The sequence below is a fragment of the Lolium perenne genome, chromosome 4, assembly GCF_019359855.2.
Source record: "Lolium perenne isolate Kyuss_39 chromosome 4, Kyuss_2.0, whole genome shotgun sequence".
Classification (NCBI taxonomy): Eukaryota; Viridiplantae; Streptophyta; class Magnoliopsida; order Poales; family Poaceae; genus Lolium; species Lolium perenne.
Window position 1 is genome coordinate 140,593,265 of NC_067247.2, and position 11,068 is coordinate 140,604,332.

General features: G+C 49.2%; 1 protein-coding gene across 1 annotated transcript; it reads left to right on the top strand.

The window, feature by feature from the left end:
- The first annotated feature begins 5,177 nt into the window (after positions 1-5,177).
- On the top strand, positions 5,178-6,317 carry LOC139830531 (uncharacterized). The gene is made up of 4 exons (XM_071818806.1): positions 5,178-5,467; positions 5,678-5,770; positions 5,878-5,956; positions 6,055-6,317. Exons 1-4 carry the CDS (start codon positions 5,440-5,442, stop codon positions 6,092-6,094), a joined length of 240 nt encoding a protein of 79 aa, XP_071674907.1. The 5' UTR covers positions 5,178-5,439; the 3' UTR covers positions 6,095-6,317.
- Positions 6,318-11,068: the final 4,751 nt, after the last annotated feature.

Genomic DNA, 11,068 nt, shown 5'->3' on the forward strand with positions numbered 1-11,068 from the left:
ACTATTAAAAGTGCTTATGAAATAAAACTGGCTTTCTGCAAATGAAACTAGAGCTTAGAACCCCCTTACTATAGTTGATAGTATTTACCTTAGTATTAGTTTGCGAGTACTTTAAAGTACTCATGGCTGTGTCCCTGGCTATTCAAATGGCCAGACTATGAAGAAGAGTACCAGAACCCGGAAGAAGGACAGCAGGACGTCTACAACAACTAGGATCACTCCTGACGTTAACAGTTGCCTGTGGAATAGATGGACTACTACTACGCTATTTTCGCTTCCGCTATGTGTTATGTAATGGATCAATGGAACTTCTATTATTGTAATGAGACTGGATCATGTGATCCTTTATTTGTAAGACGATTATGTGTTGTATGAATGATGTGTTGTGATATCAATCTATTATGTCTCGTAAAAACAATATTCCTGGGATTGCGAGGAATGGCATAATAGGCATCTGGATTTAAAAATCCGGGTGTTGACAGCCGCCCAACTGGCGGACGTAGAGCTAGTTAGCTCAGGTCGCATACTTGGAGTAGTGCTCGAGGAGGAGCTCATTTTCAGAGTCGAACCATGATTCTAGTGGCTCAACGGTGAAGAACGAGTTTCGCCAGAGTTGTGCTCTGTCTGGAACCACCAGTAGCACTCTGGTAAATCCATGACATACGCCGGGAGAGCTTCTAGATCCGGCGGTCAGGGAGATGGATGTCCTTGAGCCGTGCGGCCTCCATGACTGGGACGGCCCGAACCGGAAACCTCTTAAGGTTTAAGTGCTAGTCTTTCGGGAGGTGCATGTTGGGCCACAACACGACTGTGTATGCCTCCTAGAACTATTGTGCAACCTGACTGGGATGTTTAGGTTGTGTTGCTCCTCCTCCCATGTTAGTGCGGTCGTCGTAGGGGTGTGGAAGAAACCACGCTAGTGCCAACCCAACAAGGAGACTGCCTTGTGGTCGATCTTTGTGCGGGAACCCAACCTGTTATGCATCTTTGTGCAAAGGAGAGGAGCGTAGCATCGAGGAGACGGTGGAATGTTCCAAAGAAAGATCACCAAATCCATAGATCTTGATATGCAACCGCCTCAAGAATGACTGTGCACCCTTCCGCATGCCAATGGTATTGCTCCTTCCATGCAAATGGACAATTCTTCCATTCCCAATGCATGCAACCTATGCTTACAAGCATTTTAGGAAATCATCTAGACATGTTGATTGGCAATACTCTACAAACACTTGAACATGTTGCTCTCCAGAACATATACATTGACTCCAGGCAAGTGGACTCGCTCATGCGAATGTTCTCGTCTGCTAGGTCACCGGATACTCCGTACGCGAGCATCCTAGTAGCCGTAGTGCATTTCTTGTAAGAAGTGAAGCCAAGTTTACATGTGCATCATTCTTCAAATTGAAGTAGTCATCATAGTACCTCATGTCATGCAAAATTCTTAGATAAAGCTTTGTTAACATCCGAAAACGTCGCTAGAAACATGGTTCCTTGGAAAAGGGATCGATCCAATGAAAGTAGTCCCGCCAGAGCTTCTCATGGACATCCTATTGATTGTGGTCCCTCGTCGGACCTCACCCCTTGACCGAGCCCCTGAACTTTTGTACATGGTTCTTGTGATCCTGGACGAGAAGGGACACCACCATCAAGATTTCGGTATCAACATCAAACTCATCTGATGATGTGTGGATAACATGGCTTGATAAAAATCATCCAAACTATCCTCCATGATCTATGATAAGGTAAACCCACTATAAGCAATGATTTTTGTGCATGTGCACTGAAAACATGGGACTGGGAGGCATGCACATTACCTTGTCAGCTGACGAGGATATTAGGTTGTGGGCATCATGGACCATGGGGGTAGGCCTCTAGCCTGAAGCCATGCCACTAGACAACAGTGGGGAGAGTCCTGGACGCGCACTGCGTGTTATGTGGCTGAATCGGCCTTTGCCGGTGATGGCGGCCAAGTGTCGGTAGAGGTGATGATAGGGTGGGAGGTGGGGTGGCTAGGAGCATCCGTGTATGTGCCTGGTTGCAGGGCCCGGGGCGGACAAATAATCTCACGACACGGACGCGCTCCTTGTCTGTTGGACCGCAAATCCTCCTCGTTGGGCTGTCTTTGCTCCAAAAAACAGACTTATTTATAGGGCGCGGTGATTTGCGAGTCACACTATTGGGTCTTCCTATTAGACCCCGTGGAGCACAATGAGCACCATATGTCTATTTGTGGGCCAACGTTGGAGATGTCCTAAGCACAAGGCTCCTAGTAATATCCTGAACCAATGAATGCCAAGGTAATTGATCCTACGGCTCAGGCTTGGGCTCAGATTCCACGGCTCAGGTTCACCTACTTTAAGAAATATTTGACCATTTATTTTATCAATAAAATATGGAATATATTTCATAGAAGTTATACCATCGACTTCTGTGGCATATATCTCATATTTTGTTGACCAAATCAATAATAAATTTTCGTTAAAGTATGTGAAGGGCTAATAAGCCGGTACTGAGGAAGTAGAGAAGAACATATTACTGGGTCGAGGTTGTTTGTGTAATCATCAAAGAAAAGCTTCGCCGTTTTGGTGGTGGTGGGGGGTGCACAAAAAGGGTGAGGAAGAAGACGACCATGGTGGTGACGATTTTAGACAGGCACTAGTATTTTTTCGCACTTTGTGCTCACTCGTGCGCATCTCGGGCGCACTTTCGGATTGGTCACCCATCCTAAAATTGCTCTTGAGCAAGCATGCTCAACCTTGTATTTTTTTTAGAATAAGCTTCCATAAAATAAGTTGTAACTTGGTGATATGAGTATCCTATCAATCCTATTATTAATCCATGTACAAGGATGTCATACTCATCCCCTTATAGAAGACCGACACCCTCATAAATCAACTTCAAGCCAGTAATGTCCCCTCTTATCACACGTCGATGCCTCCAATGCCAGCATATGTCCCACATGCCCGCGCCCAAAACCTACGCACTCTCTGGTAACCGCAAAGTTCGGTTTTGATACGAAATGTATTAGCCCAACCAGCACGGGGTCGGGGATGTTACCCCTCACAACTCACTAGGATCAATAGATTGGCCAAGCATGGGTAACCTCGGTGTCCTCTGGAACGAGCTTCCCAAAAGAGAATTTGCAACTTGCTGGTATAAGTATCCTACCAATCCTATTAAATCCTAGGCCAAGATGCCACTGACCTAGGATGATAAGCGTGCATGCGTCGTGGCTCGCTGACGTGTTACACCTCCTGTAAATTATCCCCAACAAAGCACGAAGAAATCAAGAAAATATGGTTATAGTGAATTCAGCTCTGGTGTGTCGTGAGTCTGGCTCTACCCTGGCGGTGGCAGGCTTAACCATTTTCGCAAGAGAAATATCTAGTCTCTTTATTTTCATAATTCTTCTCATAACTTGAATTTAAATTTAAACAAAAAATCATGATAAAAATTATGGGTGGAAGATTGGTTCTCATTAATTCTATACTAACAAATATTGTAATGTATATGGTACCATTCTTCCAGTTTCCAAAAGAGTCTTACATATGTTAGACTATTATTGATCAAGATTCTTTTGACAAGAAAACAGAGAGAACTGCAAATACCGGTTTACTAAATGAAGTGTTGTCTATCGACCTAAGGACCAACATGGGTTTGGTGTTCACAACCTTGAGGTAAAGAACACTGCCATGTTGGGTAAATGGTTGGCCAATTTGCTAACCGAAGATGGGGTTTGACTGGCATTACTAAGGAGAAAACATGGCTCAATGACGATCACTTAGATTTGTTGGAAATCTAGAGATTCTTACTTTTGGATTGGCCTTATGGCGGTAAACAAATATTTTTCCCCTTTTGGATCTTTCTCTATTAAGGATGGATCTGAGATTAGGTTATGGGAAAATAAATGGCTAGGAAACGCTACTCTCCGAAAACAATACTAGCTCTGTATAATATTGTTGGACACAGAGGTGAAACTTTAGCTAAGGATATGGAATCCTCCCCGCTGTGTGTGACATTCAGAAGGAACCTTGTTGGGGCCAGACTTGTTAATTGGAATGAACTACTACAACCGTTTAGCTTTCATCTAGTTATCGTCATGGTCTGATGACAACCGTTTGAACCCTAATAGAATGATAAATTCTCTATGGATTCTATTTACAGGGCGCTGATTCAGGCTTTACAACCGGTAGTTAATAATAAGAATGTTTGGAAGATGAAGATACCATAAAAAGAATTTGCATGGTATCTTCATCGTAGGGTTATCCTTACGAAGGATAACCTAGCTGAACATAATTGGGAACGAAGTAAGAAATGGGTCTTCTATCATCATGATGAGACTATAGAACATATATTCTTTCAATGCCATTTTGTGAGGTCTATATAGTCAATCATCCAAATAGGTTCTACCTTGTATTCACCACGTAGCATTGCTAATATTTTCGCAACTGGCTTAATAGGTTGGATCATAGGTTTAAAATACTTACTAGGGTGGCAACACTTGCCGTTATCTGGTCTCTTTGGCTATTTAAAAATGATGTTATATTTAATGATAGAAAATCTTGTCTTATACAGGTTATCTACCGGTGCAGTACTTTGCTCCATTCATGATCGTCTCTTCAGCATATAGAGAATCGTAACATCTTTATAGAGGTATCTACACGGTTGGAGGATACGACGAGAGATTTTATTACCCAATATGGGTGACATCATAATCTCAAAATTGGACCACCATCACCTTAGGCGTCGACGCACCATCATGATGGTCCTTGTATCGAGAATTTTTTATGTTTTCGAACTATGGTTGGTTGAACGGTTGTGTACATCCTAGCTATACAGAGATCGGATGTAATGTTTACAAATTTTAAGCAATAAAGTGTCTTTTATCATAAAAATGATAAGAATTATGGAAGGAGGAAGTAGTAACAACGGCGAAGGAGTAGAAAAAAACCGGATTACCAAGCCGAGTTGGTCGATTCAATCATCCAAGTTAGGCGACGGCCGTTTCGGCTCTGTTCTCCACGCTGGCATTTCACAGTTTGCAAGCGAGGAAGAGCTGGAGACTGCGATGTGATGGCCAGCAACTTGGCGATGCATTGTCTGTTTCTTGACTGCAGCTGCCGCCTGCTGTCTGCTGGATATATTTTTCCTCTTGCCTCGCATTCCACCAATCTGAACTCCGAAGGAAGACTTGCACCCCGGGTCGTCGGCTCGGCTCGTTGGTGTGGGTACATATTTGCCGCCCTGAATTATTGCCAGCCTGGGCTAAAGCATCTCCAGTTCTCTATCTCCTCTCTTCCTTCTGTCCCACCCCTACAAAGAAAGCAGCGCCAGGATTTATATAACACGGCAGGTCGTCGTCTCCACAGTAGAGGACAGAAGACAGGACAGGATTTGGAGAGGAGCAGCTGACCCCAGCCGGAGAACCGCCCATCCACCATGAGCGACGGCAGTGCTCCTCCTGGAGGTACGTACCCGCTCTGCTATGCTCTTCTCCTTACTCTGGTTCTCTGTGAAAGTTTGGTCAACTCATGTGGAAGAGGTGGATTAGCACCACCATGGGATAATCTGAATCCTAAACCGGGATCTTGTTCGCCAGCCTCAGTTCCATCGAGCCTGCCGGCTAAGTTTGCTAATATGTATGTTGTATAAATCTGGTGCTTGTCTGTTGCTGTAGGCTACTTCATCGGCCGTCCAGCCAACACCGACGAACACAGCGAACCGCCGCCGCCCGCCGCTGAACCTGCTCCAGCCGTGAACCTACCTAATGGTAAGTGCACGCAACGGCAACGCTGCCTTTGATTGTATGTTACGCTGGGCTGACCCATGATTTTTCTTACTACTAAATCTCTCCGTGTCTTCTCTTGCTCAAACAAGATTACTTCGTCGGCCGCCCGGGGAACCATCAGGCGGAGAAGCCAGCGCCAAAGCCGGAACCCGGCTTCTTGGCCAAATGGTACGACACCTAGTCCATATATCGATCGAGTAGTTTTGGTAGATTTTTCATGTCGTGTAATGTCTAATGCTTTTTTCGCCTTCGTCTCCGATCTGCAGCTTCCCATGCCTCGCCCCCGGCGACAAAGCTATCAGCTAGACCGACGACGAGCCCAGCCGCGGCGCTTCCTGCTCGTGACCGCGGGAGGACTTGATGTGAAATCGGATCGATATGTCTTAATTATGTGTTGCAACTACGAGTTCTCGTCGTCTTTGGAAGCTGCTATTTTTTCTTTCTTCCCAAACATTTGATTCCTCGGATTCATTCGTGTACTGCCGAACAAACTGCATGTTCAATGAAATTGCCATCCATGTCTGTGAAATGATGTTGATTTGTATATGCTGTATAGTGATGTTGACTGCGGACTTATCCCAGTTGTGTGCTCTGGTGTATGAATAGATCGGTTCCATCTATTGGTGAATTGGACAGCTTTGCATCGATTGGACAACTGCCAGTTAATATTATAATAACACGACTTGTTTACGATTCTTCTTTTTAAAATGCCTGATTACCAGCTCAATCATATGGATCTACGCCATCCCCAGCGCATCGATCAGTACTACACATAATGGCAATGGGGCAAATTTTATGTGGCCATTTATATAGGTTGGTCACCTGTTTCATTTTTCCTGGACTCACATCCAGTTCTTTTGGGACTTTTGAGAATTCGATCTTCATCAAACATCTCACAAACTTGTTTCTGCAACTCTTTCCTATTTAAGGATGACAATTTTATCCACGGTACAACTACCCGTGGGTGCAGCGCAATGGTGAACTTCATTAAATGAGGTGCATTGGTGAATTTTTAAACATAAGGCCAAAGGCCCAGCTTTAAATTAATAAAGCGGTAGTTCGATACAACACACGCCACAAACGGAGACCTCCAAATACAAGTGTTGCCATACAGGAACCCAAGTCTGAAACACATATGAAAGGAAACAGCTAAAGAGTGGCGAGTAGCGGCGCGGAGGAAGTAAACGTCAATCCACCCCGGATGTCGAAGTCATCAGCGTCCTCCGTCCCTGATCCTCGCGTGCAGCCTCCTAACCTCGTCCAGTGCCGCGTCCAGCAGCGGGCGGTCCTTCCGTCTGACCAATACCCTCCAGCTCTGCATGTAGATAGACATTTTGAAGATAGCATCAGCCGGGCTGGAAATCAGGGAGCCTTCAATAGCAAGCTTGTTGCGGATGTTCCAAAGCGCCCAACTCTGGGCAGCGAAGGTGTACCAAGCTATCCTACGAAGTCTACCCGTCAAGCCGTTGGCAATGGCTACAAAGTCCGCAGCCCCTGCTGGGTCCCAAGAGCAGGCAAGGAGATCCCTAATCCCTGCCCACATAAATCTCGCGATGTGACAAGTGAAGAAGATATGATCGCAAGATTCCCAATCCCCACAAAGGGCGCATCGCCCATCCGATGGTCCGTTCCGTTTGAGCAATTGGTCTCCGGAGGGAAGCCTACCACGGATTAGTTGCCATAAGAACACCCTGATCTTCGGCGGGACCCTCGTGCGCCAAATCTCTTTAAAGTGGGTAATCGTCCCCCCTCGGGACAACTTGGAGTACAAGGAGTTGGTCGAGTACTCCCCAGAAGGTTCCAGCGCCCAGCGGACCACGTCCTCGCCATCAGAAGCAGGCGAGAGGTCGAAAATCCTGCAGAGATTGTCCCATTCGGCACGCTCGGCTAAGCTGAAGGTGCGACGGAACCTAATCTGCCAACCCTCGTTGGTCCTGACCCCCTGGACAGTGGCAAAGTGATTGTCGCAGCAAGCGAACAACCGCGGAAAAGTGAAGCGAAGGGGCCCATTACCCGTCCACCAGTCCAGCCAGAAATAGGTTCGACGCCCATTGTGAACCTGGTGCTTAGCACCCAATTTAAAGTACCATTTGATCTTTTGAATGGAGTTCCAGAATTGGGATCCTTTGGTTGGAACCGCCGGGGAAAATAGATCATGGTCCCCCAGGTACTTGGCCCTAAGAAGGTCTGCCCACAGGCCTTCAGCGTTCTGATAGATCTTCCAGATCCACTTAACCATCAAGGCGATATTCATGGACTTGGTGTTGAGGATACCCAACCCTCCAAACGCCCGGGGTTTGCACACCGTCGCCCAATCCACCATATGATACTTGCGTTTGGCCCCCACTCCTTCCCAAAAGAAGCGGGACCTGTGCTTGTCCATGGCTGCGTGAGTCGTGTCATGCAGCAGATAGAGACCCATGGCAAACAACGGGAGGCTGGAGAGGCAGGAGTTGGTAAGCTCAAGCCTTCCAGCCGACGCGAGGAAAAGGCCCTGCCAAGGCTCAACCCGGTGGCCAACCTTCTCAGTGAGGAAGTGCCAGTCCGCGACTGAGAGGCGGCGGTCACTAACCGGTAGGCCAAGGTAGTGGAACGGCAAGCTCCCGAGCTTGCAGTTAAGGGAGTCAGCCACCCTCTGACGCTCCCAGTCCGTGACCCCTGTCACAATCACTTCGCTCTTCGCGAAGTTGATCTTAAGTCCCGACATGTTCTCAAAACAGAGAAGCAGGAACTTAAGATTGGCGAGCCCCACCTCGGAGGGTTCCAGCAGAATCAGGGTGTCGTCTGCGTATTGGAGGTGCGTGACCCCGCCCGGGATGAGGTGGGACACCACACCCTCGAGGTGCCCCGCCTCGGAGGCCCTGGCAATGATAGCCGCCAGCGAGTCCACCATGAAGTCAAACAGGATCGGTGATAGCGGGTCACCCTGACGCACCCCACGAGCGTTCCTGAAGTTCTCCCCAATGACACCATTAACGTTAACTGCAGTCTGGCCACCCGAGACCAGCTGCATCAGGCGATGGACAATCATGGGAGAGAAGCCCTTTCTCAATAGCACTTCTCTCAGGAAGTCCCAACTTACCCGATCGAAGGCTTTCTCAAAGTCCAGTTTGAGGAGAAGGCCCTTGAGCTTCTTGACTCTCAGCTCGTGGGCGATCTCATGCAGGGCGAGCACACCCTCGTGCAGGCCTCTGCCCCTGATGAAGGCCGATTGACTACGGTCTATGGTCTTGTGCGCAAGAGGAGCGAGACGGGTAGCGTAAGCCTTGGCAACGAATTTAAAGATAACGTTTATGAGAGCAATAGGCCTAAACTGCTTGATAGTGTCAGCTCCTTGGATTTTCGGTATGAGGGATATGACTCCAAAATTAAGCCGCGCAATGTCGACCCTCCCTAGGGCGAAGTCATTGAGGATCTGGAGAATGGGGGATTTAAGGATATCCCAGAACTTCTTGAAGAAGAAGACCGGTAGCCCGTCTGGGCCAGGGGCCGAGTCGGGCTTCATGCCCTCCAGAACCTCATCCAGCTCTTCAGGGGTAAAGGTGAGCTCCAGACCCCTATTCTCCTCGTCGGAGATTCTTTTAGCAGCCGGCCAAAGGTCCTGGGCAAGGGAGAAGACCCTCTCCTCCCCCTCAGCGCCCATCAAGCCCTGGTAGAACTGGTAAACATGTCCCATCATCTCTTGCTGGTCGGAAATCTCCCCAGATTCCGTCAGCAGACGAGGGATAAGACATTTCCTACGCCTCCCATTGGCGTAGGCATGGAAGAATGCAGTGCAGGAGTCCCCTTTAAGGGTCCATTGCAGCCTGCTGCGTTGGCGCCAGTAATCTTCTTCCGCGCCATCCAGCTGGACGATCTGTTCCTCCAGGAAATAGCGGAGGGCCCAACCCTCCTCGTCGAGACCAGACGAGTCAGCGAGCTCGTCAAGCTCCTTAACCTGGGAGAGGAGGTTGTCCCGAGCCTCCCTCCGAAGTTTGCCAAGATTGGCCCCCCAGCCCCGCAGATGTTGGCGAAGGCATCTCGCGATGCATTGCCAGAGATCAATGCTGCATCGGTGGGGACCCAACTCACGGATGCAAAAGGTCAGCTTATCCTTGACCATTTGCTCAAAACCGGCTACCCTAAGCCACCAAGATTGGAAGAAAAACCTCGCGGGCCGGCGAATCCCCTGTTCGCCGTCATCCAAGAGTAGGGGACAGTGGTCGGAGCCCACCCGGGTGACCGCCGACAGAGAGCACAGAGGGAAGAGCGTCTCCCACGACGGAGAGACGAAAACCCTATCAAGGACCGAGCGAATAGGGGAAAGCTGCTTGTTGGTCCAAGTGAACCTAGCCCCGGTTCGATTGAGCTCGCGGAGGGAGAGGGAGGCAATAGTGTCGTTGAACAGGCGCACCCGAGGCCAGTTGACATTAGCATTGCTCTTATCCCTAGGTCCGCGAATGAGATTGAAGTCGCCCCCCACAATGAGGGGAAACCTGCAATTAACCACCTCAGCAGACAGCTCCTCCAGGAACTCCCTAGTCCTGGAGTGATCAGCCGGGCCATAGACCAAAATGCAGGTCCATTTGACCCTACGGCTACGATGGAAAAGGTCGGCGCTGATGAAGAACCTCCCTTTTCGCCAGGTCCCAACCTCAAAGCAGGCATCGCGGAACCCCAGGAGCATCCCCCCGGATTGTCCTGTGGCCGGCAACCAGTTCCAGCAGAACTGGCCGCCGCACTCGAGACTCCGCAGCTCCGAGTCCGTGAAGTCCTGTCTAACCGTCTCCTGTAGGCCAAGAATGTCAACCCTGTCACGTTGCACATAATCTCGAAGCTGGGTACGACGCCCTTGTCCCCCAAAGCCTCGCAGGTTGAAGATTAAGGCCCTCATTTAGGGGCACGCTTCTTGTACTGTCTCTTGTAGACAGCAAGCACAGGAGCCTTAGCACACTTCCGCCGTGGACGTGAACGCAAGGGATCGGACCCTTCCGAAGCCCCCGCGATGGTAGCCAGAGACGTGGGAGCTGGCTCCGGGGCCCCTGCCCCGGCCAGGAGCGGTGGAGCATTCACTGCCCCCGCGGCAGAAGCAGGAGGTTCAGCTACCGCCTCACCCCCCGCCTGCTCCTCCCTAGGAGCATCCGCCGAGGACTTGGCCGCCGCAGCCGCCCGCTCCAGACGCCGCGCAGTCTCAGCGAGAGCGGCTTGGACCCTCTCCTTTGCCCTAACAACGGAGAGGGCCTCGCCCGAGTTGCCCACCCTAGGAGAGAACACCATACAGCTATCGCGAACGACCGAAGA

Excerpts from the sequence above, each read along its gene's own strand:
- LOC139830531 (XM_071818806.1), top strand. The coding sequence starts at position 5,440 with ATGAGCGACGGCAGTGCTCCTCCTGGAG. Across the intron at positions 5,771-5,877 it reads AGCCGTGAACCTACCTAATG|ATTACTTCGTCGGCCGCCCG; the intron begins GTAAGTGCACGC and ends TGCTCAAACAAG. Across the intron at positions 5,957-6,054 it reads CCCGGCTTCTTGGCCAAATG|CTTCCCATGCCTCGCCCCCG; the intron begins GTACGACACCTA and ends TCCGATCTGCAG.